This window comes from Aspergillus welwitschiae (genome assembly GCF_003344945.1).
Source record: "Aspergillus welwitschiae strain CBS 139.54b unplaced genomic scaffold BDQ94scaffold_16, whole genome shotgun sequence".
Taxonomy (NCBI): Eukaryota; Fungi; Ascomycota; class Eurotiomycetes; order Eurotiales; family Aspergillaceae; genus Aspergillus; species Aspergillus welwitschiae.
This window is the reverse complement of record NW_020798710.1, coordinates 233,380-259,216: the sequence shown is the minus strand read 5'-3', so window position 1 is coordinate 259,216 and position 25,837 is coordinate 233,380. Positions and strand designations below refer to the sequence as shown.

General features: G+C 52.3%; 6 protein-coding genes across 6 annotated transcripts; 2 read left to right on the top strand and 4 right to left on the bottom strand.

The window, feature by feature from the left end:
• Positions 1 to 1,060: 1,060 nt before the first annotated feature.
• exgO (exo-beta-1,3-glucanase Exg0) lies at positions 1,061 to 4,272 on the bottom strand. Its single transcript, XM_026775526.1, has 2 exons — positions 3,805 to 4,272; positions 1,061 to 3,755 (listed from the first exon to the last, which is right to left on the bottom strand). Exons 1-2 carry the CDS (start codon positions 4,043 to 4,045, stop codon positions 1,147 to 1,149), a joined length of 2,850 nt encoding a protein of 949 aa, XP_026626241.1. The 5' UTR covers positions 4,046 to 4,272; the 3' UTR covers positions 1,061 to 1,146.
• A 906-nt stretch (positions 4,273 to 5,178) lies between these two features.
• BDQ94DRAFT_33921 (uncharacterized protein) lies at positions 5,179 to 5,968 on the bottom strand. Its single transcript, XM_026775527.1, has one exon. It carries the CDS (start codon positions 5,797 to 5,799, stop codon positions 5,362 to 5,364), a length of 438 nt encoding a protein of 145 aa, XP_026626240.1. The 5' UTR covers positions 5,800 to 5,968; the 3' UTR covers positions 5,179 to 5,361.
• A 1,083-nt stretch (positions 5,969 to 7,051) lies between these two features.
• Positions 7,052 to 9,054, bottom strand: BDQ94DRAFT_33903 (aminotransferase-like domain-containing protein). Its single transcript, XM_026775525.1, has 3 exons — positions 8,136 to 9,054; positions 7,655 to 8,040; positions 7,052 to 7,559 (listed from the first exon to the last, which is right to left on the bottom strand). Exons 1-3 carry the CDS (start codon positions 8,607 to 8,609, stop codon positions 7,112 to 7,114), a joined length of 1,308 nt encoding a protein of 435 aa, XP_026626239.1. The 5' UTR covers positions 8,610 to 9,054; the 3' UTR covers positions 7,052 to 7,111.
• Positions 9,055 to 12,354: 3,300 nt separating this feature from the next.
• Positions 12,355 to 15,641, top strand: BDQ94DRAFT_33893 (uncharacterized protein). The gene is made up of 3 exons (XM_026775524.1): positions 12,355 to 12,459; positions 12,638 to 13,236; positions 13,342 to 15,641. The coding sequence occupies exons 2-3, from the start codon at positions 12,649 to 12,651 to the stop codon at positions 15,478 to 15,480; spliced, it is 2,727 nt and encodes a 908-aa protein (XP_026626238.1). The 5' UTR covers positions 12,355 to 12,459; positions 12,638 to 12,648; the 3' UTR covers positions 15,481 to 15,641.
• Positions 15,642 to 21,595: 5,954 nt separating this feature from the next.
• On the top strand, positions 21,596 to 23,578 carry BDQ94DRAFT_33849 (putative pyridine nucleotide-disulfide oxidoreductase). Its single transcript, XM_026775522.1, has one exon. The coding sequence runs from the start codon at positions 21,819 to 21,821 to the stop codon at positions 23,499 to 23,501; it is 1,683 nt and encodes a 560-aa protein (XP_026626237.1). The 5' UTR covers positions 21,596 to 21,818; the 3' UTR covers positions 23,502 to 23,578.
• Positions 23,578 to 25,718, bottom strand: BDQ94DRAFT_178746 (putative general amidase). Its single transcript, XM_026773188.1, has 3 exons — positions 25,255 to 25,718; positions 23,902 to 25,201; positions 23,578 to 23,818 (listed from the first exon to the last, which is right to left on the bottom strand). Exons 1-3 carry the CDS (start codon positions 25,546 to 25,548, stop codon positions 23,655 to 23,657), a joined length of 1,758 nt encoding a protein of 585 aa, XP_026626236.1. The 5' UTR covers positions 25,549 to 25,718; the 3' UTR covers positions 23,578 to 23,654.
• Positions 25,719 to 25,837: the final 119 nt, after the last annotated feature.

Below are 25,837 nucleotides of genomic sequence, written 5' to 3'. Positions count from 1 at the left end.
TCGAATCGAATCAATAAATACACTACCCCAAACAACCAAAAGAAACCTAAACCAGAACATCATCCATCACAAAGCAGTAAACAAACTAAATACTAAACCAACCGACTAGCCCACCCAAGTCCCCTTACTCCCAGACCAAGACAGGGCAAATTCCATCTTCTCACCAAACACACCAATTATCAATTGAACCAAGAACAAAAAACAACCATTTCATCAATAAATCAATACATTTCATTCACCTATTACATCTATATCCCTTCTATCCTATTCAACAATACCCCACTTTCTACACATTCACATCCACTCTCTGCCCAAACTAGTCTACCTATAACTGACTAGAAAATGGCTATTGTGCATACAATAAGATAGTGAATACTATGAAACAAGACAATGCACAATACAGATCATTTGAAAGAGGGGAGAAAAAAATGGATTAGAAAGGAGTAAGAACTGTCACCTGAATTGAATCAACACTGTTTGTTTGTTTCTTTGTCTATCTTGTCATGTACGATCAGTAGTTTGGTCGTGTGGGTTGTTGTTGTTGTTGTCGTGGCTTTTAGGTGCGGGTAGGTTGTGAGTGTTACTACTAGAGAATGATATCATGAGGTTGAGGTGAAGGGGGAAGAAGATAGAGCGTATTAAGTGGATGGATCAAGTTAACTATTGCTATTTGGTAACTAAGAGATAAGGGGCGCTGATAATAATAGGGGGGGAACAATGATGATGGCGGGACGTGTACGTATGTAGAGTATCAATGTCAATGGAATGAAGATCATGAGCTGAATAGAACTTCATCTATGGTATTTTAGTATCTAGTAGAAACAATCTGGTCATTGACTTTTTATTCCAACTACTATATAGCCACATGCGGAACACCTCTACTGCTAACCCCCCTCTACCACTTCGACTATTACCAAGGCCTGTATACAACAAATGGATGGAACGAATGGGATAAGAATCGAAGAATAAAATGAATGGATAGGCAAAAATATAAAATGTAACAACAGAGTGGTATATCCGTATGTGTTCCCCAACAAACAATCAACCATCCCAAATGCATCGAAGTTCCCTTTCCTCCACGGGCATCGAAACAAACAACTGCTTTATCACTGTATGTATGTATTGTCTCTGATGTAAAAGCACAAATTAAATCGATGAGGACTGCTCGAACAAAGCGATCGTCGAGCAGTATGTGCTCTCGTTGCCCTCTTGCGGGACAAGGCCATCGCCGCTGGACGAAGTGATCATGTTGGTGCTGGCCTTGGTGCTCAGCCCGTAGATGTGCACGTCGGAGCAGTCCACCTCAACAATGTTCTCCTGGCAGGACTCCGTGGCCAGACATGTCTGCGAGTAGTTGTCGAAGAAGCTGTACAGACCCGCACCGTAGATGTAGGTCTCGGAGCTGTTGATGACACGGAGACCCCACGCCTTGCGGCAGGAGTCCGTGGTGCAGTACGAGAAGTCGGGGTCATTCCAGGAGGTCTGCGGGGTGAAGGGAGTCAGAGCGTTGGGGTTGGCCTGGTAGTAGGGAGTCTCGGTCTGGATCAGGCCCATGAAAACGTTCTTAGCATTGGAGACCTGGTAGTTGTACAGCTGGTTGTGCTCGGCAGCCGTGCCATACAGCCAGGCTGGTCCCTCACTCTCGAGGAGGACACCGCGACCGTTGTAGATGTTGATCTGCCCGTGGCCGGACGCATCAAGGTCGTGGTCAGCAGTCCAGAACCAGGTGTTCTCCAGGTAGACGCTGGCGTTCTGGGTGGCGTGGAAGAGGAGGAAGGCGCCAATGCACTTCTCGTTGGCCGTGGTGGTCTGGCTGGGGGTCTTCGCACAGGTATCGGACTGAAGTTCAGTGCCGGCAGAGCCACCAATGCGGGCATGGACATCCCACATACCAACAGAGCCCTGGGAAGCGGCCTGGAGGTTCCACTGCACCAGGATGGCACCAGGAGCAGGTCCCTTGGTCTCCAGAACGAGGTCGCTGATCTCAACCGAGCCAGATTCGCCGGCTTCACCGACCTGGAGCATAGGGATGGGGTTCTTCTGGTCGGAGAACTTGTCGCCATACGCCATGAGCATGGGCCACACCTCACCAGTGATCTTGATGTTCTTGGGGACCTTGATGGTATCAGTGATGATGTAGGCACCATGGTCGAAGTACACGATCTGGTCCTCGGTCGCGTTGTTCAGAACGCTCTGGATGATGGCCGTGTCATCGGTGGTACCGTCACCCTTGGCACCGGCCGACTTGACGCTGACGAAGGAAGAAGCGGCATAGGAGGCGTACAAAGGCTTGGACTTCTCGAATACACTACCAGAGCTAGTCAGAAGCGAGCTAGCCATGGCCTGGGAAGGAATAGTGGTCTCGATACGGGTCTTGGTGACAGTCTTGGTCGAGCACTGGCCGGTGGAGTTGCTGGAAGTACCAAAGTAGGAGCCGGAAGACGAGGTGCTGGAGGCAGTGGACGCAGAGCCAGAGCCCTGGGCAACAACAGAGGCACCGGCCGACTGGGAAGTGGGCACGGCAGGAGATGACCCGGCAGAAGTTCCGGCAGCAGGGACAGAAGCCTCGTTGGTGGCCGTGGTTGCCTGGGAGGTTTCGCTGTCAAATCCTTCCCAGCTGTAGCTACCGGCGGACGGGTACTGCACAGACATGGATGGCAAAGGCAGCACACCACCGGCCGCGGTAGTGGTCGAACCCTCTGCTCCGGCCTCAGAGGCCGTGCCGAACGAACCCGCAGCGGTTTCAGTGGCGTAGTCGGCACCGCAGGCTGTAATGGTCTCGGTAATGGTCTGGGTGACCACATGAACATCCTCGGCCTCAACGGCAGGGGAGCGCTTGCTGACGGTGCTGTTGGAGGTGCTGCCCGGCGTGTAGACATTGCCCTGCACGTAGTTCGAAACAACAGAGCCTCCCTTGAGAATGGTGTCGCCGTTCACACTAGCAATGGCCACCGTAGCGCCGGAGAAGTCAACATTTTCGAGGACCAATGCACCACCACCAGTAGGAATGCTGTCGCTGCTGAAGGCAGTCACCACACCAGTAGGAGTGCTAGTGAATGTGCTGTCTAGCATCAGGACAGATCCGACGGTCTGGTTGGACGGCGATGCGGACATGTTCAAGCCGACCTGGCAGTTGTTGATCGACACCGACTTGAAAGTCCAGGCCCAGTTCCAGTTCATGTAGATGGCCGTGTTGCAGTCGTTGAAGGTCAGGTTACGGGTGGTGAACTGCTGGTTACCGAAGAAGGCACCGTAGTTACCGCCGTTGAAGGTGAGGTCGGACATAAAACCACCCGATCCGTTGTCCATGAAAATACCCTGCTGCTTGTTGTTGCTGCCACCCTTGACCATCTCGAAGCGAATGTTCTGCAGACTGGTGGCCTGGCCGACCTGCCAGTGAATACCCGCGCCCGAGGATGCAGGCATGGCCGTCAGATCGATGACAAAGTTGCGAACAGCACGGAAGAAGTTGTTCTGGTTGGTGTACCAGTTGGAGCCATTGCTGTCGTAGGGATCGGCATCAATGACGGCCATGCCGCTGAAGCTCGAAGCAGCCTTGAGGACAGGTAGGTCGTTGGCATCACCGACCAGCTGGGTGTAGTAGTACTGCACAATGGGCTTGGACACCACGTAAGTACCCGCTGGGAAGTACACCAGGGCGGGGGTGGTGGTAGACGAGTCGCAACCGGAACCGCAGCGGCCACCAGAGGAGATGGCCTTGTTGATAGCATCAGTATCATCGGTAGAACCGTCACCTGTCTGGGTCAGCAGCAAATACCAGTCATGTAAGGAGGTCTGACTCACCCTTGGCACCGTAGTCCTTTACGTTGCGGTAGATGGCATAGCTGCTGGTGGTGTTGCCAAAGGGCACAGAGCCCTGACGCTTGATTGTTCCCACCCAGTAGTCCGACGCGCGCACCGCCAGATGGGATGTCACATCGACAGAGCCGGACGTAGGGACAGCATTGACCAAGGCCACTGGCACACTCAGCAGCAGGAAGACGTACGACACAAACAACATGATGGAAGTGTGGAGAGACGCCATCGTCAAGACAGCGAGGTTCACTGAGCCGGCAGAGAACTGAAGAGCGAGAAGGGACAGTAATATAGTAAGGAGGAACGCTGACGAGCGACCAACACTTCAGTAACCAGTACTGAAGAAATATCCAGACACGATCGTGTGAGCCCCAACAGAAGTGGTTTGTCACACGACGGGGTCAGACGGTGAGCTGGATAAAAGTGGTTGTAGTTGGAGGAGTAAATAAGGGAAGAGCAAGGAATGTATGGAGGGGCGCGAATCAGCCGCCAGGGGAGACAAGTAGTAGAAAAGGAATGAATGTAAGAAAAACACACAAAAACACACAACACACAGCAAGACAGTAACACTCGGAAACTGCCTTTTCCCACGGCAAAGACACAACTGACGGGGAAAGAAAGGAATGGAGGAGGGGAGAATAAAAAGAAATCACACAGCTGGGATGAAGGAAGCGGCCGATGTAAATGAAGGTTATTACACTTGGGTTAAAGTGGAGGGGGGAAGATTTGCTGGCACCGGCGGGAGGGACCAAAGGATCCAGGCACAAACTTGCCCCGTTCCTGACCCAACGATTGGTGCTGGCTGGACTGCGATGCCTTGGCCGTCGCTGGAAATTACTTCTTGACTATCGCCAGATGGTGGAGGTCCGTCTGCAAGAAAAGCTGCTCAAGATCCAATCACGCGCCCCGATCGCTCCACTCACACCAATTAGCTGCGATGGTCGTCGTCTGCCGACCGCTGCTTGAAACGCCTGGGTCAGGGGATGAAACGAATCGATAAAGCACTAGACGGGGGTTAGTCGGTACTCATTGGTGGCCATCGTTCTCGCGGTCGCTTGATATAATAGTGCAGGTAGTAGCAGCAGCATTGCACTCTGCCGAACCGGCTGGAGTCATGCATGGTGGGCCACGAAGAGCTTGTGTGTGTGGTGGTGCTGGTGAATGGTGGTGGGGAAAACAGTGCGGGAAAGAGTGTCTGCCATGGACTAATTACCTACCGAAGTTCGGGTGTAGTTGTATACACACGCACACACTACTATTAGTCCTACTCTCCAATGCTGGTGGGCCAGATAGTCTAGGCTGCCGGATATTCAAAGAACGACCGAAGAGAGCGAATTGCAAAGAGTCCCACGACTCTCTACTAACCGTGACTAGTGACTGAACGAGGGATAGCCTACCTCCCAAGGATGCGTAGACGACAAACAAAACGAACGAAATCTGATCCGATCCGAAAAGCACAGGCCCAGGGAGTCGGAAAAGGAGAGGGGGAGGTGGCAGGAGGAGAGAGAAAAAGAGCCAAAGGAAAAGATCAAAATCCCCAGTCGATCAGCGGATCCGGTAGGCTAATATACCTCCCAGGGTTTTGATCAACATATTCGCCGTGGCCCAGATCGTAGACAACTGGGCATTTCTATCTCTCGGCCATGGCTGCAGAGCCGATCGTCCGGCATGGCTTGTTGCTGGAATTTGGCCGTTTGACAGCGCCAGGGCAGCTAGCTGGTCGCTACGCACTAGACTCAGGCATTGGTATGGATGGCGACCCTGTGGACGGGACACATCCTCTGCCATGCTGGGTTTGACCCGCCATACGGTATGTCTCGATGGGGAGGAGTTTCGGGCTCCGCGCACCAGCTTTCCAGTGTGATTTCCAGTACTGGAGGCTGCCTGATTGAGCAGGTCTAGACATTCCTCGTGGCCCATTGTTCCCCCGACGCCAGTCTGGGCAGTAATGCCGGGGCTCCTGGGCGGCCGTGGCATCCTCATCTCGATAAGCTTCACTTGCTGCGTCAGATTTATCGATTCCACGGCAGAAAAGCTAGTTAATCCATTGATTAGCCGGCTATACGTATATACTCTCGGCGGAATATACTTTTCCGCATGCTGTTCAGCCGTAGAATGAGTCGTCAGTCAGTCCCCTTGGATTCAAGGTTGGTAGATGCCTTGACTCAGGCGGGAAGGAAAAGGTTGGTCCTGCATGGACGGGTGGGCCCGGCGAGTGAAGAGAGGCGAGTGGGCTGAGGGAGGATCATCCAGGGGCAAACCAGAAATTAACCACTAGTTAACTTTGTACCTTCCCACCAAAAGAATGGGTTACGGGTGCTCTACAACATGAATCTTCTCCTACTCGTAGAATCGATTTCCGTAGTAGACTACATGCTACTAGTAGATAGCCAAGTCCACGGTCCGATATGTCTCAGTCTTCCCGTCTCTTTCTTCCCGATCGAGATAAAAATATCCTACACTGTGGGTAAGGAATCAGTGCACCAAGCTTTCCGCAGAGGAGACAGTCTTCTTCCTTAATTAACCCATCCCGACTGATCGGCCGCTAACCTTGGGTCGTGGTCTGCCCGTGAAACAACCTAGCCATCACTAGCCTCGGCATCAGCAGCAATCACCTGCATGGTCCAGAAGTTGTACAGCGTTACGGACTTGAACAGAGTCTGATTAGATGGTCGGCCCGGAAGCCGGATTGTTGGTTGAACTCCGCCATGTTTGGATGATTTAGCTAGACAACAATCTCAGGTTTGGAACGCGAGAAGAATGTGTGCGGTGCCCGCCTGGTTCCGCTGGGCATCCCTTGGCAGAAGGAGTTATTTGACGCGTCCATTCCGGGCAAAAAAAAAAAAAAAAGGAGGGCCAAGGTTCCTCAAGCATGGTGCTGCGGGATTAGGCGCTGAATAATGTCGGGAAAGCGTGATGTTTGGCCTGCAGCCTATGATTCCAAAAGTGCCCCTGACTGCGCTACTGCGGTCTATATATGCAAGTTGACTGCAGGTGCCGTGCAGATGCTCGCCCCGAGTCATCTGCCTTCCCCGGCCTCGCGCCTTGACTGGCCGCCCACCGCCTCCGCCCGCATCACTCGACCCCAGGCCATTCTTTCTTACGATGCACCCAGGAGAATTAACTCGGAGCGTGACAGGAGTTCTACCTTTTGGCGCTGGATGATTATCCTGTGATGGGGGTGCTTCGTCCATATCAACAAGACTACAGTTCCTCCACACCCAAGGTCTCACGCGGTCCGATCCGCCCGTCCACCCTTGGTAGCCATCATCGCAGCGTCCGCCACCATTTTGGTTTACTTGAGGGCTTCACGAATGACCGATGCAAGTCGACGCACCCCCTCTTCGAGTTTATCCTCCTGCTCCCACGCGAAACAGAGGCGCATGCCGTCATCGAAATCATTCTTGTCCCCTGCCGCATCTCCATCTATCCGAAAGACATTACCAGACGCTACAATCAACTTCTGGTCGCGCAGTGCGACGGGTACAAGCTCGCTCGACCGTAATGGGTGTGGGAGTCGAAGCCAGATGAAGTAGCCCCCTGCGACATCAGGAACTGGAGGCAGTCCCACGCCGAGGGGAACAAGATGCTCACGTATGGCAGACATCATCCGGTGATAGCGGCGGGCGTACGCCGGTTGCAGAACATCGCCTACGAAATCCTGTAAAATCCCCGTGGGGAACAGCTGCGCAATGATAGCGGCGCACATATGCGACGGCGCACCTCCGGACCGGCTTGAGCCTCTGTGTCCCGGACAAGGTTAGCCTACCAGGTAGGGGAGGATAAAGCAAGGGACAAGCGAGAGCAGCCAGCAAGACCACCTCACGGGATCACGTACGCTTGCGACAGACCATATGCTACTTTCTCGGTAGCCTCCGCCCAACCAGTCCGCATACCGGGCCCAATCAGCTTGCTGAAACTTCCATTGCTCACCACATTACCCCAGTCATCCTGGGGTCCCCCGTCCAGATACCGGTCCACATCCACCAGACGGGGTAGATGTGCCCTGTTGGGCTGCGGTAATGTCTTGGCGGGGTCTGGTGACCACTGAAGGAAGTCATAAACATCATCGGCGATGATCAAGGCATCGAATTCGCGCGCAAGGCGAACCAGATTCTCCCGATCAGGCAAGGACATGGTGAGCGTTGACGGGTTGGAAAAGGCGGGGGTAGTGTAGATGACATGCTTGTAAACCTTACCCCATGGCCTAGTAGGTTTGTAGTTCTGTACGGGTCAGTCATATGAACCATGTCAGTCCCCTAAGCATCTTCGGAGTAGAATGTAAACGTCCATCTGCAGACCAAAGCAAATCAACGTACCGGTGCGTTATTATCTTCCCTCCTTGCCCGCTCCTCGGCAATAAGCAGCTCCTGTCGGAGATAGGTCAAATCCAACCCCGCATCACCCTGGGGAACGGCCCTCAGGCGACCAGTAAAGCCGGAATCGTCAAATATGCGAAAAGATAGATGGTAGGCGGGTGCGACCATCCAAACATTGCGCGTGTAGACGGGATCAGTAAAGACCTGCAGAATACAGGCTACATTCTGACTGGCGCCACCCGTGATGCAAATTCGCTCGGGAGTGATGCGGTCGCGTGGCTGGTAGAACGTCGTTAGCCAGCGAGCGATGTGTTCGCGCAACGGCTGGTACCCTTCATCCGGGCCGTACATCAAGGCCGGGGTCCAAATGGCCGGGGTGGCCAGCACTTTGGCTGAGGCCTCAGCCAAGGCCGTCGTGGGCAGCAAGGCGGGGTTGGGCCAGCCACGGAAAAGATCGACCTCCTCAACGTCCATGTTGTTGGTTGGTTGGTTGGTTGGTTGCGTGACAGGTCAGAGTACTGCAGAATAGTAGTAGTACGTAGTAGTGGATAGTATGTCTTTCAATGGTAATTAGATCGGTGACATGAATTGATTTAGGCGATGAGTAATGGTACTCGTCAGAGGCTCCAATATGCGGGTCCTGGCACGTATAACAGTTGAAGTTATATATATTGTTTCGGGCAGTGGTGTGGTTTGTCTTCCAAGCCACTCAAGGCATCCGTCGCTATATAAATTTATGATAACGATAGAGTGAGTCTGAATGATGAACGACCCTACTTTCCCAGAACAGTCCTTGGCAGTCCCTAAAGAAGTTAGTGGACTTATTAGGGTGGTAGAATTATCTCTATGCGGTCACGTAATTAGTGAATGAATCTGACTCTCTTAGTCAAGAGAATAATACCGCGTAGGTAAGTGGATCGTGTTGACTTCGGTTTCTGGAAGCAGTCTAAAGGGGGGGGAACAACGAAAGTTCCGTAGCCGACAGAACCAGGTCACGGGGTATGCATTGTTCGGGGGGCGCGGGGCAGATCCTGTCTTCGCACCGGCATCGGGCGGTATCTTCAGGGCGGTCGGTCAGTCCCCGTCAGGAGGAAAGACGAAGATGGAAAAGGAACGGGCTAGATTTGGAGAACAGATGGAGTAGTAGTTACAGAGGAGTAAATTATCCATAGTTTTTACGAAATATAACATTATTGGTTATGACTTTCAATTGATAATTATCCATTATGCAACATTTAAATATTAGGAATGGTTGGTTGGAGTTGAGGAGCCTTGACCACAGTGGTAATACTTAGTAAGTAATAGTAGCCTGAAAGGGGTTGGCTGCTCGGGTGTTGTGCAGAAGATGCAAGAGGGGGCCACTACCACCGCAATACTTACATACTGTAAGTGTGCTGCCTGAGGTCCCAAGGCCCAGATCAATTAGGATGACACGTCCATTCCCCAAAGTAAAACACCCATGGCTCACCCGGATCAATCGAAACGGACTACGGGGTCATGGACCCGATCGGACAACGTCAACCCCGGGCATCACCCTCAGAACGCAGTTACTTACGTATGTCCGAGTGCGTGGCTCCCATTTCCATGTCGGGTAATGCAGGCACAGCGCTAGACCTGAAGTATCTTTTTTTTCCCCGTACAGTTGCGCCGCTGGTTAGCGTCTTTACTAAAGCAGTAAGGTAGGCAAGGAAAAGAAACGCAGAGAAAGGGAAAGGAAAATAACGACGAGAAGATTGAGTACGGAGTAGAAAACAAGTTTGAGCAAAAAGAAAAAAAAAAGTTACCACGAAGGACCGATGGTAGTGGCTACTATTCTTAGCTTCTCCCTCTTTTGAGTCTAGTACCTTAGATCTCCCCAATAAGTTGCCTCTCTGGCAGGTCGACTAGTAAATATTTTCTCTTGTTTATCCTTCGCCAGTCCAATGAAAGAGGACAGAGCAAGCATGGCGTATTGATCTATCCATCGATTGGTACTAATAAACGATGGCGAGCTGTCGGTCTTGTCTGCGGTGGAAAAAGGTCGGCAGGTTTCTCGCTTGGCTGGATTCCAGTGCGACGTGCCAGCGGCAACTCAAGTATGTTGTGTGCTTGTGGTAAGCATGGCGGAGTCCGATAGCCCCTGGATCGGAGATGCCAATCCACCTGTCATGGCTCCGGTGCTTCTCCTTCTGTCGCAGAGTTCCAGTTGTAGACTAAGGTCGTAATCGCGCAGATTTTGACTGGGCCAGAAAGGGGAGGGTGCACCTTTTTCAAACTACTAACTTCCAAGGGGGACCGTGTAGACGGACCCAGGCAGACTATATATTAATTGGGAGGTAGACAAGTCAGTCGGAAACATGACCGACCAAGGAAACGGATCGAATCCCATCCATGGTTGGCTGAACCGGAGAAGGGAGAGGGGTGGAAATGAATGGCTGACTCTGAAAGGAGAATCAGACTATGAATGAAGAGACCCAACTTATGATGAATGGAAAGCGCTTGAATCGGAGGGAGTGGACATCTGCCGAGACTCCGTCATCCGATCATCAGTCCGTATTGCAATTCCTGAGGCTGCAGGCACAACGCCTTGCGAGAGCAAGAACGGGAATCGCAGAGATGAGAAGCTAAGGAGAGATGTCTCAAAAAACAAAAAAAAAAAAGTAAGTTCTCAGGACAACAAGGGGAAAAGTACTACAAAAGGTCCAAAAAAAAAAAAAAGAGGAAACAGAGTATACAGAACCATTGAATGAACCCCCATGCAGTGAATGAATGTTTCTGCCTTGAGGTATACTTACTTACATACACCCGTGGACACAGTAAGCAATGGTGCTCTGATGCTTAAGCTGCTACCAACCACGCAACAGAAGCCAGGAGAGAACTGGGAATTGGAGGAATAAATTGAACGAACAACTGGCAGCCTTAGTAGTAGTTAGTAGTAAGTAGTTGCAGACAACTCCTTCCGAACCCCCACGACGATTGCATGGAAGGAGGAGGGCCCCGTCGCATCCTGAGTGGCTCTGACCGGATGAGCATCAGCCTCCTGAACCAGAAACACTGCACTGCCTCTGGCCAGCCCACTCACACACGCCTACCTTGCGCCTACTAAAACAGAGTGCGAGTTAAGCTAGTTATTCTCCAGTCTCCAGTCTCCAGTAGGAAACCAACGGATGGAGGGGTTAGGAATAGATTTAGTTGGAAAACAACCGGGAAAAGGCGAGGAGAGCAAAAGGAAATGAGATCATATAAAGTGGTTCGATGGCAACCTCCGTTGGGCTTAAGTTATTTACTCCGTACAGTAGAAGAAACTGCTAAGAGCGACTTTCCCCACTGGTCGAAACCCACCGGAAGCCCATAGAACGAACAGCAGACCAGCTAAACTGGCCCTAGAACTTCAGGATCATTATATTATCCAACACGAACTGGTGAATAAGAGGAACCACTGCGCTTTTTAGCTCTCCTAGCTCGGGTCCTGCTGGATTTACTTCGGCTCTATAAATCATCACCATCATCGCTACGGGGGGTCCTCCCTGGAACCCTTGTGGTTGATTTTCCCTTCTTCTTCTTCTTCTTCTTCCACCTTTCCCCATCCCCTGACCACCAGACCACCAAACCATCAATCACATCATCCGTAACAGAGATTGTGATCTGAATCTGATGCACAATAAGAGTTCCTCTCCCTCCTGCTGCCGTGGCTCCACCCGTGGGTTAAAAATACTCGTCCATTGGAGGGCTTAATAATAACCTGCTGCCTTCAATAAACCATACCAGCCTTTTCCCTCTCTGGGTAACATCAATACTCAGTGACCCGACTACTCACTGAGTTCTGTTTCTCCCTTCCCCTCTTCTGTTCTGCGCCTGTTCGCTAAGTTCCCGTCTGGCTGGATTTTCATTTTTCTGTTTTATTTCATTTTTATTTTATTTATTTTTTTTTCTTGTCTTTCGTTTGAATTTCTTGGGGGGATAAAATTTCTTTTTTCTCTCTCGAACTTTTTTGGCCTTCATTTCAGTTACTTTTCTTATTTTTTTCTCCTCAAGAAAAGATCCTCTCTCGCTGCTTCTGGCGATAGCCTCATTTTCTCCCCTTCAGCTGTCTCCTCCATTTTTTTGCTGCTGTATCCGGCTTCCGCGGAGAGAACCACCAAACAAACCACCAGCCCAGAAAACCTTTCCTCATTCCTCCCTCCTCCTCACCCCCTCCTTCTGGATCCCTCCTGCCGATCCATTCCTCAATCCACGTCGAGCGACTTACACCAGTCGCCCGCCGCGGATTCTTCGTTCAAACCCGTCTGCTGTCTAGAGGGTTTTTGCATGGTTGGCTGCATTCTTGCTCTCTGCACTTGTTAAGGTAGGTGCTGTCCCTGCCAGCGCCTGGTGGTGCTTCCCCGTCATACTTCCCCTCTACCCGACGGTGTCTTCGTCTCGAACTTGTCCTTTTCTCGTCACCCCGTTGTTTGTTCACGGCTTCGTGCACTCTCCATTGCGCCCGGGGAACTGACCCTTCTCTTCTTGCCCCCACTATCCAGCGGCCTTGAAGATGCTGTCTGCTCCGGTCAAGTCCGCCAAGCGCATCTCGTCCCTGTTTTCCCTAGGGTCCAACAGGGATAGCTCTATTCCATCATCACCTGCATCTCCGAACCTTCCGAAACCCTCCTCCCCCGACCAGCTGCCGCAGGATGCACGCCCGCGAAGCGCCTCCCGACCCATTCGTGCAGTCTCCAACCCTCAAAGCGACTACGCAGACGCTCGGACGCCTGTATCCCCTATCCCCAACGATGGCTTCGACTTGGATGAACCGCTGCAGCCACCCCCGTCGCTACTGGCTGTGAACCAGGACCTGGCCAACAGCGCCCACAATTCACCCGATGGCAGACCCCAGAGCAGAGGCCGCGGAAGAAGTGGCAGTCGACCCTCCAGTGCCGCGGGTCTGTTTGTCCCCGGTTCCGGTCCCGATTCGCGCCCCGGTACCCCTTCATCGAAGAGACGGAGCTGGATGCCCGGACGGGCGCGCGCGAGCTCTGTAGATCCCCGACCGGCCACTACCGCAGCGGGGCCCAATGCCTGGATTGCCGGGTTGGAACAGAAGATCCTCTACGATCTAGAGCCTTTGGCACGAGGAGACCAGGTACGTACTGAGTTTGCTTTCGGCTTTGTTGTGCGAACAAGCTACAGGAGGGAAATACCCCAATGCTTCGCGAGTTCCTGGCTAAATATAACCTACCTTGACTAGATTCCCGAACTCTGGAACGAGAGTGGTGATACCTACGTCTACCTGTTCCCCCAGAACACCGGCAGACCAGCTTCCTTCAAGGTCCACCGCACGGTCTTTGTTGAGTCACCATCACTACGCGATTTGGCCGTGAGCAACGATGTCAGAAACCTCAATGCCCTCGACCAACAAACTCGCACGATGTCGTTGAGCAGCCCCGTGGCTGGTCCGGGTTCGCCTCCGTTGACACCTCAAGATCCATTGGCCGAAAATGACAACGACAGCTCCGGTAGCAGGAGAATGGCGTACATGGAAGATGACGGCCAGGATGAGTTCCAGGAGTTCCATCTCTATCTTCCAATTCCTCTGAACAGTGACGTGTCCAGCCCCAGTAGTCGGATCTCGCAGGAGGACACTGAGACCCTGCTCCTGTTCCGCAACCTCTTCGCCTTCCTATTGGGACAATCTTTGATCGCCACTTCCCGGTCACCCTCGCTCTTCTCGATCTTCATGGATGTCGCTACGCTGCTGTCCCGGTTTGAGTTCACCAACTTTGATCATACCAACTTCGGCGAGACGGCAACTACCAGCTTTGGAAACTACTGCGAAGAGCTGAGGCTAGCTGACGTACGGAAGAGTCGCGAGAAGACCATCGAGGCCATTGTTCTCGGAGAACGACTCCGCTTCTTCCCCCTCTATCTCGAGGGATTTGTGCATGGAGTCGGTAAGCTGGACGAACTGAAGCAGCTGAGAAGCCCCAAGTATGGCCTCATCAGCCCCGTTACACAGAAGCGACTGGAACGAGGCTTCATCGACCTGGATACTCGTCTGCGTGTCCTGTACAGTAAGCTTGATGACTTCGATTTCCCTTCGGTATTCTCCGGTTTTGCCAACTCGGCTACTTCGGCCGAAAGCAAGGTCGTGCGGTTCAAGAACTGGAAGATCGCATTCATGGAGTTCCGGCGATTCACCATGCAGTACTACCGGCAGAAGTATGGCTCATGGCCGCCCAAAGCCCGCTCCAAGAAGAATCAGTTTGAAGAGAGCGGACTCAATCGCCAGGTTGTTCGGGATCTCTACAATGACTTTGCCAATCTCTACGACATGCTGGTCGATCGTAACTCCCTAACTACTCGGACAGTGGACATGGCTGCAGAAGGATCTGAAACGTCGGATCCCGATGAAATGATGACCCGAGCCCTCCGACAGATCATGAGCGAGTACGATCGGAGTACACCTCCCGTTCAGCCACCCATTCCTTTCGATATTCCGCAGTATCCCTCGCTGCAGGCCCTGGAGCGGAAGCCCATGGATGCTAAGAAGGAGGCAAAGAAGAAGGCCAAGAAGCTCAAGGACGCAGACATTAACGCTGTGCTCATGGACTCGTATACACGGGAGGCTATGAAGCCCACACCATTTGTCGAGGCCTTCATGCAGTTCGAGCGTCGATGTGCTCACGGAAAGACTGTCAACGACATGATCGATTTCCGGTGTGGCCAGTGGATCTTCCTCTACTGTGTCATCCAATCGCTGCCCCTCGTCGTTGTTGATGTCCAGGACGTCAAGTACGTGGACGGGGTGGAGTACTTCCTCTGTATCGCCCCTCGTGGCGGTGCGCCCTGGATTGGCAGCGACAGCAAGACGGCGCGCAGTTGGTTTGGTGTCGCAGGTGGAGCTGGTGTTGTTAGCCTGCCCTCTGACGTTGTGATCAACGGAGTAGAGGGTATCTACCGACGCAGTCACTGCTGGCAAGTGGCCGAGCAGTGGGCAGAGAAGGATGCCATCTTGGCCCCTCCGACCATCGAAGATCCATATGACAACGAGTCTTCGCTTTCTTCCCCTTACCAGGCGCAACAGTCATCGGCAGATTCGTCATCCGAACAGCAGCAGCAGCAGCAACAACAACAACAACAGGGACAAGGGACTCCTCTCATGAGCCCCAGTGGCCTCACACCGCCACCGGCTATTCCCCGACTGAACTCTCCTGGTATGAATCGGAGGGCGGAACATCGTCACTCGATCTACCCCGGTCTTGAGGCTTTGCCGCTACCTATGGGTGTAGCACCGATGGATGCCCCGGCACGACCCATCAGTCGGTTTAACCCCAACATGAGTTTTGATGATATTCTCAAGCAGGTTCCCAACCAGAAGAAGAAATAAAAAAGTGCTGCGTCTTCGTTTGTGTATAATGTTTTAAAGGGGACCTGAGCATTTTGTGTCCCCTTTTTATTCTCAGCTGTTCTCCGATCTTTGTTCTCTATTTCCTCCTTTTTTCCCCCTCCACTGCATTACTAACCATGGTCGTTTCAGCTTTTGTGTTCTGTCGTCCTTGCACTTTTCTTTCTTGTTTCTATTGCCAATTTTCCTACCACTAGTAATGGGCGCGCACAAGTGACTTTGAAGCAAAAGGCTGGAACGGCGTAAATGAGCATCTATCTGAATCTTTTCCCGGGTCAGAATTGACAAGCAAGACACGGCCGAATGTTTGATATTCGGGCCGCATGCACGCATTGGACCGATGACATTGGAAGCATGACTTTTTCTTTTTTGATTATTTTCCTCTCTACCATCTCTGCCACGTCCCTCCTTCGATCGCATAGCCTGGCTCCGCTCCTTTGCCTTGTGCTTTTATTTTGGCCGATGTTCTTTCCATTGCCCTCGGTGACTGTGAAGGACAGCCCCATTTGTGGTTATTTACTCTTAGTCACTCTTAGAAGGGATAGAGATAATAGGTCCATGTGGGACCGATTAATATAATGTACCTCTTTCGGTGATGATTGGGTTACGACATGAAGCCATCTAGATATTGCAAGAGTAATTGGGAGCAGGGCCCATTACCCTCGCTGTAGTCGATTGCGATTGGGGTAGTACCAACTTGATGTTCTATGATCATGTCCTCGTTATTCGTAGTTGAGGGTGTTATGCCGGTGGTCATTTAGTAATCATAGTCATCCTCGGTGTCATGTCAATATGCATGTGTCTAACATGTCTGAGTACTATGTATACAGATTTTCCAGATACAAGAGTGCCACTTTCAAATCTAATAAGCACTGGCCATCATGCCACAGAGAGACAAATGCATGAAACCCCCAGAAATATTTGAAAAAAAAAACCCTCACAAGACAATGAGGGTAATTCAAATAAACAAAGTACTGAACTCTGCCCTATGTTATTTAGACTACAACAGTATAATCATCACTTGAAAATAGGATATTAATCACGCCAGAATGTATGAGATTCAAGGGATCGTGGTATGTGGGCCACCATCTTCCCCATTCCTTATTCTGACGGCCCTTGCCTTTTGGTAAATATCTGGCGTAAATATCTTTCTTATTTATTTATTTATTTATTTTTTTCATTCTAACTATATTTATTATTGTTTTGTTGATATTTGGACATGTTTATTTGTTTCCATTGTGTTAATTCAAATTCTTCGATTGTTGGAAAGGTTTCCCGCCGGGCGGGGGAATGAACCATGGTTGGTGCATCGTGCACGGGATTATGTATTAAGTAAACTGTCCGATTGAGTTTCGATGCTACCAAAGTGTCAGTATTGCTTGTTTGGGCTGGGGATAATCCAGAGGAGGTCCCTAATTACCTGGTCAGTGAGATGGTAATTATTTATCCTTTGATATTGCATGTCGCATTATATTACCTGTGCTCGTCACGTGTATGTTGGCCTGATTTGATGAAACATCCATTCCCTCTTCATCGTCAGTTTTGTCCTCAACTATAATCCCCGTTGGCGCAGATTAGAAATGTATGCAATCGACCTAAAAATTAGCTGAATGCTACGAAGATTTATTATGAAATACTTCTCTCAGGATTATGAGCGAGTATGATCCAAGTACACTGCATGCATCCAGACCCCTGTCAGAGTTCTGGCTACGCAGGAACCGCACTATGGCTAGTGAAGGACCTCTAGTGAAGGCCTCTGCTATCCCAAGAGCAAGCGAGACTACACTAGACACTAGACACATCCCGCGGTGGAGACATCCAGGCCCAGCCTTCTTCAGACGGTCTTGATGATCGCTCGTATCGCGTGCGGCTCTGGCCAGTGAAATGTATCACCGTCAGCCGTTTCTACCACTAGCGGCTGACACTTTTTATCCTGCAAAACTTTTTGACCACACCTCCACCTCTTTTTCTCATGAATCCCGCCCAGAGCTATGGGATGGTGAAAAGCAGGAACCCCCAGGGTCGTCTCCTGCCAGCTTTTAAACGATGTCCAGATCACGATCTAGTATGGCGAGCGACGGGCACGATCGTCTGGAACCACGACTGCTGCGAGCAGCCGAGAGCGACCAAGTCGAGGTCCTGCAACACATCGTGGAACTGGCCCGTGACAATGGCCAGCTCAGCGACAACTTCCTGCGAATCGGACTCATGCGCAGCTGTGAGCGGGGATCGATTGCAGCGACTCAATTCCTTCTGGCTCTAGGCGCAAAGACCGACGTCGCAAATAACCGTCCTTCACCGCTCCTACGCGCTGTCGAGCGCAACCATGTTCGCATCGTGCAGCTCCTGCTAGATTATGGCGCGTCACCGGAGATAACGGATAAGAAAGGTCGGACTGCATTGATGACAGCGGCATGGAAAAATCACTGGCATGTGCTCCACCTTCTCATATCGCGTGGTGCAGACGCCAATGCGAAGGACCAGAAGAAGAGGAATGTCTTGCATAACCTGGCCGCGGATAAGCAATGTGATTGGGGCGAGGATGTCATTGAGCTTTTGCTACGCACAAGCTGCAAGCTAGACGGGGTTTCAGGTCAAGATGATTTGGGTCGTACCCCTTTGCATTGGGCCTGTGCGACAGGAAAATTTCGCTTCGCAGAGATGCTGCTCGCCAGACCGGAGGGGCCAATCGCAGATGTGAACGCAGTGGATTTCAGGAACAAGACTTCTCTTCATATTGCTGTCGCCCATGGTCGCGATGATATTGTTCAACTCTTACTCCGGCATAAAGCAAATATCAACGCGAGGAGTGACGGAGGCTGGACGCCTCTTCACAACGCCTGTGACAAAGGAGCTGAATTGATCGTGCGCATACTCTTGCGGGAAGGGGCCCAGATCAACAGCCAGTTGTTGACTGGGATCACACCTTTGCATCTGGCGGCGCAGGCTGGCCATCGGGAGGTTGTTGAATGTTTGATGGAATACAAAGAGCTGAAAACGAGAATCCGCGACAATTTTGGCAGTACACCCTTCCTGCGAGCAGCCCAATTCAAGCGCCGGGATATTGTGTCGCTCTTGGCTCCCTTTAATAATGTTGATGCGCTTACGCCGGAAGCAAAGGGAGCGTGCGAAGGCTTCGAGGCTACTATTGTGGACTTTGAAAACTTCCACAACGAGAACCAAGTCAAGAAGACGTCGGTCTACAATCTTCTATATGGTCGCGATCCTGGAAACCCGCGCAAACAAGCCATTAAGACATTGCCAGCCGACAGTCGAGCGACCGAATTTCGTTGGATCCACCTGCCAGCTAATAACCTTACCTGGGTCGAAGCTTTGCTCACGAAATCATTCATCGAGGAAGGAGCCCACGACGTGGAAAGCTTCAAGGGGCTTGAAAGGTCGTTTCGATATCAACACCGCGGACAAAGAATCCATTCTCACTTTATGCGACCATTGTGTCAGAGTACCCCTCGCGCAGTACGACTCCGGGAAGAGGATAGTTCGGAAGAGAAAGAGATGATGTCTCCCCGAATCTTGGTGAACGGGCAGTCTCTTGAAACGCCGAAATCCCCGGGTGAGGGAGGCAGTCCGAGGGGCCGGAAACTAAGCGGCAAAAGCGACCGGTCAGATACCAATCTGCACAACGATAATGGCCCCCCTGGAAAGAAAGGAAAGAACACGACGAAGCACAGCAAGAGCGGGGGATTGAAAAAGCCAGACTCCAGAAACCAATCCGTTGTCGCTCATGAGAGGCATCGGCCGGTGCTCTCACTGTGCAAGGAGCAAGCCCACACAACCTGCAATGTGTGCATGTTCATGCCTTACTTGCATTTTGAAACGGATGAGCGAAGGAAGAAGATGCAGGAAGCGATCAAACGTGCTGAGACGCGCAACTTCGCCCACCCGGGTCTTACACGAACTCCTACGAGAGATGAGCTTCTTATCAGTGCGCACCTAGCGTCATCCACCTCTTCGCTACATATCCGGCGCACGTTGGATCAGTTCTTCTACCCCAATATCGATACGCAGACTCGGGACCAGGATCAGGTCGTCTATCGCTATCAGACGAAGGGGCAAGGCAGCGAACGCTCCTGGGCCGAGCCCAAGATCTTCATGGTCGACCAGCTGTGGATGTGGATTATAGGAACGAACTTGATTGTGACCAGTTTCCCCCAGCGGTGGGATCAACCTAAGAATGACCCTCTCAATGTTCTTGACGGTATCATTGAAGACATCAATTCCAAGACTCGGGAGCCGGTGCGGTCCGTTTACGATCTGGCTATTATTATCACCACCCGCTGCTCCGGCGTGTTCGACCGTCACCGCATGGGAGACGAGGAGTATCAATTCTTGGACATGTTCGAGGCCTCGATCGGTGTGGCCACGGACCGGGAAACTGTGCTTTTTAACCGGTTCAACCGAGCATCAGCGCAGGCATCGGACTGGCTAAAGAACCACCGCAAGCTTAGTCGCTTTGCCAGGGATCCGCTTACCAAGGGTGAGCCGGCCGAGAACAGCTTTGAGCGGTTTCTTAAAGAAGAGGAGGATGAGGATGCGCAGCCCCTCTTTGTGGACAACTTGCTTGACATCGGCCAAGAAACTGAGCTCCTTTCGGAGGCCAAGGATATCCGCGATGAGCTCAACATGATCCGAACGGTCTTGCAGCACCAGCAGAATGTCCTTCTGGATTTTCAGGAAGCTATTTGTGAAATTTACTACGGACAGCAGCGGTCACAGCATGAAGTCAAGAAGCGGTTCAAGGAACAGCAGCGCACGATCGACATGCACCTGAAGGATATTGAGCGGATGGACAAACAAGCCGAGCGAATTTATTCTTCCATTACAGACCTGCTGGACCTCAAACAGAAACATGCCAATGCGTTCGAGGCACGGTTCGCCCGCGATCAAGCAGCCGGAACGACACGCCAGGGGAAGATCATGATGGTCTTTACTATCGTTACGATCATTTTCCTCCCACTTTCTTTTATTACATCTGTCTTCGCGATCAACATGGCCGAGTTCGAAGGGTCAAACGAGCTGCATCTGCCGTATGTGGCCAAGTACACGTTTGGCATTGGCTTTGCCACATCTATTCCCTTGATCTTGGTTGCGCTGTCTGTCGATGACATCGGAGACGTCTGTCAGGAGGGTATCCGACGAATGCGCCGATGGATGTCGCAGAAGAGGGCTGATGCGTCCCCTGCTGGCATGCAGGATAATTCCCGGCCGACGGCGTTCGAGATCGAGAAGATCCTCAGTGCTCGTCGGTCTCGGAAGAGTGCGGAATTGGACACGGACTTTGCAGGCAGCCTGCTTCCTGTGTCGACGCGAGAAACTACCCGGACCGTGCTGTCCCGTGGATGATTTGAGTTGATGATACCAATGACCGACACGACTGATGAGTTTATGATTTAGATAGGTAAAAGCTATAGGATGTTGATCAGGTCATGCCACTCGGCGGACTGACGTAATTGCTTGGAACTTTTTGAATGGCATGACAGCTTCCCTTTCTTCAGAGGAGTATAATAGTTTCCGTCAGTCCTGTTGTTCTTAGGAAAGCCCCTGTTGGTCATAATTCATTCTCTCTTGAGGCGTATACTTCTTTCAGCGCGCCCATCACATGACTGGCTGTGTCTTCTCACTTTCCACATCCCACTTCCAATATCTCGCTCTCCTCATCTCTCGTCATCCCTCATCCATCATGAACCTCTCCCACACCAACCATCCCACATGTACGTGCACATGCCTTTCCGGACCTCTCCTCTCAATCCGCCGACATCGCATGTGCCTAACTAGCCAACGTGGACAACATCCACTTTTTCGGGCAATCCCGGCTACCAATCCGTTCAGGGGCCAGACCGAGAATCCAAATAAGGTTGAAGATCCCTATAGTTAGACCGGGAGAAGCAGATGCCGAGCCGATGCTCCAGATCGTTCAACAATGAATTCTATCCTTCCGAACGAAGTCTTCCATGTGCTATCGGACGGAACCGGGCGCACCAACCGTGACTCACATGTGGACCAGATCGACCACCATGTTTACATGTCTGCGATAGAGGGAAATGAGGTGCAGAGATGAAAATGTGTCTCGGAAGCGGAAATATGTCTATCAAAGGGATATTCGTGACGCGCCGTTCCGGGCCATCCATTTTGGCCGGGAATGATATCATCATGTGCTCAGCACCAGCCCTGACCCGACAATGAGCTTCGCATCGCATATCTACGCTTTATCTGCTGTTATTCAGTTCGAGTTTCGCCAGAGGAGGACTCAAGCTATACAGAGTGACTGATCACTGCCGCTCCTCTTTTTCAATGGCACAATGAGGCTACCGGGCTACCTCGTCGCTTGCAAGCGTCCATCCTCTCTCCTCATCTCCGTCTCCCGCTCAACCATAAAGCCCATAACCATCACCAGAACTCTCGCAACACAGATCAGCCACTCAACCGCATTCCGTGAAGAGCATGATAAAGAACGTGTTGTCATTCTCGGCTCCGGCTGGGGCGGCTACAACCTCTCTCGCAAGCTCTCCCCGAACAAATACAACCCTATCATCATCTCCCCTCGATCATACTTCGTCTTCACTCCTCTCCTCACCGATGCCGCCGGCGGCTCCCTAGACTTCTCCCACATCGTCGAACCCATCCGCGACCCCTCCTCCAAAGTTGACTTCATCCAAGCCGCCGCGCGATCCGTCAACTTCGCCGACAAAACCATCACCTGCGAAGCCACCGTCGTGAAGAGCGGCGTGACCGAAACCCCGCGAACCAGCGAGGACGAGGAATTCCAACTCAATGCTACCCAATCCACAAGCCAAAAGCCTACCTGGGAAACCGGCGAAACATTCACCATCCCCTACGACAAGCTCGTCATCTCCGTCGGCACCGTCTCCAAGACCTTCAAAACCCCCGGCGTGCGCGAAAACGCCCTCTTCTTCAAAGACATCGGAGACGCGCGCAAAGTCCGTCGCCGAGTCCGAGAATGCTTCGAACTCGCCGTCCTGCCCACCACCTCCCCAGAGCTCCGCTCTCACCTCCTCCACTTCGCCATAGTCGGCGCCGGCCCAACAGGCACCGAACTCGCCGCTTCATTACGCGACTTCATCGTAAAGGACCTTGTTGCCCTCTACCCAGCCCTCAAAGGCATCCCTAGAATCAGCCTCTACGACATCGCTCCCAAAGTCCTCTCCATGTTCGACGAGAAACTCTCCCAATACGCCATGGACACCATGCAAAAGGAAGGCATCGAGATCAAACCCTCCCATCACGTCCAAAGCCTCCGATGGGGCGAGCCCGGCGCTGAACCACCCTACGAGATGGACCCTAAGCGCTGCCTCACCCTAACCACAGAAGAAGAAGGCGAAGTCGGCGTCGGCATGTGCGTCTGGGCTACAGGAAACGCAATGAACAAATTCGTCCGCGATGCCCTAACAACCGTCGACGAGTATCCCTCCAAATCTGCTCACTTAATATCCCCATCCTCCTCCACTACAACTGACCCCCAACCAACCACCACCAATACGACCTGGCACGTCAAAAAAGCCCCCAAAGTCGGTGCCCTCCTCGTCGACGGCCACCTCCGCGTCCAACTCGAATCATCCGACGAATCAAATCCCCAAACAGCAATCCTCCAAGACGTCTACGCCCTCGGCGACAACGCTATGCCCGAAACCGGCGCTCCCCCGGCAACCGCGCAAGCGACATTCCAAGAAGCGAAGTGGCTAGCGACGCGTCTGAACAAAGATGACTTCGCGACGGCGCCGCCCTTCTCGTTCCGGAATATGGGGACATTGGCGTATATCGGAGATGCGAAGGCGTTGATGCAGATCCCGCATGATAAGGGTGATGGTGGGAGGTACTTGCCGGAGGGGTTGACGGGCCGGATGGCGTGGCTGGTGTGGAATTCGGCGTATTTGACCATGAGTATTAGTTGGAGGAATAAGTTGAGAGTGGGGTTTAGGTGGTTCTTGAATCAGATTTTTGGGAGGGATGTTTCGAGGTATTAGCCCCTAGGGTTCTTCAATCTCTATGGGGGGAGGGGGGTGGTGTCTCTACTCTGAAGGTATATGGTAGTATGTATGTATGTGTTTGTAGGTATATATGTATCTATATACATTTATACATCTAGGAGATGCTTGGTGATCACATAATCTATCTATCTATAGCTTCGCTGTATCCTTACTCTTCGAGTAATGCTCCTTCACAGCCCGATCAATCACCCCCATCGCCGTATACAACTCATAATCATGCAGTCTAGGCGTGATGACCTGCACGCTGAGCGGCGAATCAAGGTAGACGTGTCTATCGACGAGTTTCTCGTCCCCTGCACCCATCCACTGGTTAGCACAGCGTCCAAACAGAAATAATTACAATAATAAAATGAGGATAGAGAGAGGGGAAACATACACAACTCCCTATTCTTCCCATCCCAGCTCCCCCTCACCGGATCCTTCATCTCCCTCCCCACCTCCAAATCCTCCATCGTGACCTTCCGCACCGGCACAACTCCCGCCGGATAATCCAACAACACCCAGGACGAGGTATACCCGACGGCGTTGTACTTGTCGTGTTCGGGGACGGGGTGCGGTGCGACGGGGTGGATGATTGCGTCTATGCGCTTCTTACTCCCGGTATTCTTATCCGTAGGGGAGGTATACGTCCACATGCTCATCATCTCGCGCTGGACTTGTGCTCGTTGGTGCTGGAGCTCGCATAGCTCTGGGACCGTGAGTGGGTTGCGGCGCTTCGAGCGCCCCTGGAGCCAGGGGATCAGGGGCTCGTTGGTCTGTTCGAGGAGGTCGTGCATGAGGTTGCCGCCGTCGACGCCCATGAGCTTGTTTGCGATGGTTTGGCATTTGCGGAGGGCGGGTGGGGTGGGGAGGTCGATGAGCTCGATATGGTGATGGTGGTGGAGGATGGTAGCGACTTCGTTGAGGATGTTCCGGATAGGAGGGAGAGGTTCGACGAGGCCGTCGGTGCGGAGGATGCCGATGGTTAGTTTCTGCTTTGTAGGTGTTAGGGATGATGACGGTCCCCAGTGGCCGGGTATACAGTCCTCTCCGAACAGTTCTGCCCGAGGCACAATTTCCCCCAAAGCTAGCCCTATGTCTTCCACAGAGTGGGCCATCACTCCTGCCACGGGCTGTAATGCGATGCTGTTCTTCGCCGGCAGATGTCCGCTCTCTTGCTGTCCGCCGTATGGGAGTCGGCCTTGGCTGGGCTTGAAGCCGTATTTGCCAACGCACATGGGCGGGATACGCACACTGCCGCCGATGTCAGTGCCGAAGCTGAGGGTGGTGCCGCGGAGGGCTAGGAGGGCAGCTTCGCCGCCGGTGCTGCCGCCAGCGGTTAGGCGGCGGTTGAGGGGGTTCAGGGTGCGGCCGAAGAGATGGTTTGCGGTGTCGAGGGTGGAGACGGTTTGAGGGACGTTGGTCTTGGTGATGATGATGACGCCGAGGGATTGGAGGAGGGTGACTAGATCGGCGTCCTTGGTGGAGGGGTGGAAGGCGAGGGCGGCGAGACCGTTGGTTGCGTCGACGCCGGTGATTTGGAAAGTATCTTTGACGGAGATGGGGAGGCCGTGGAGTGGGCCGATGGGGGTGTTGGTGGTGCGCAGGTGGGCGTCGAGGGTACGGGCGCGGGCAAGGGCTTGGGTGAAGAGAGGCTCGGAGAGACAGCGAGAGAGTTGTTGGGCAATTGCGGCGCGCTGAGAAGATGCAGGGTTAGTGATCTGATATTCCGATATGGATTGGGATAGACCTTGCAGAACGCGCGGGTAACTTCTTCCGCGCTGAGACGTTTGGAGTGGAGTTCTGTCAAGAGAGAGCGGATGTCGTAGTCTTCTGTAATGTGCAGTTCATGAGGAGTGAGCAGACCGCAAGTTCGCGGAATGTCAACGACATTGATGCTCTCGCTGTAGGAAGGGTTGGTGACGGAGTCGGCGACGGAAAGCATCCCCGCGGGGATTTGCGAGGCGTTGAGACGCCATTCTGGGGGAATGAGTGATTCCAAATGCTGCTGCTTGCGTGCTGCAATAGATTGATAGTCAGACATGTTGCTCTTCGGCTTTGGTGGGTATTGATTGAGAATTGAGTTTGCGAAGAGCAGGAGAGACAGAAAATCGTGTCGATGATACTTTGATACTTAAGTGGAATGCGGAGAAGCAACACAGCCTCGGCCCGATTCCACGTGAGGGGAGCTCATCTTTAGGAGCCGGAGGCAACCATAACAAAGCATATCAATTTTCAAGTTCAGTAGATGATATGGCCCAACAGACTATATCATTGGGTAGGGTAGTACTGGTCATAAGCAGTGACTCGGTCCAGACATGAGGTTCCAAACT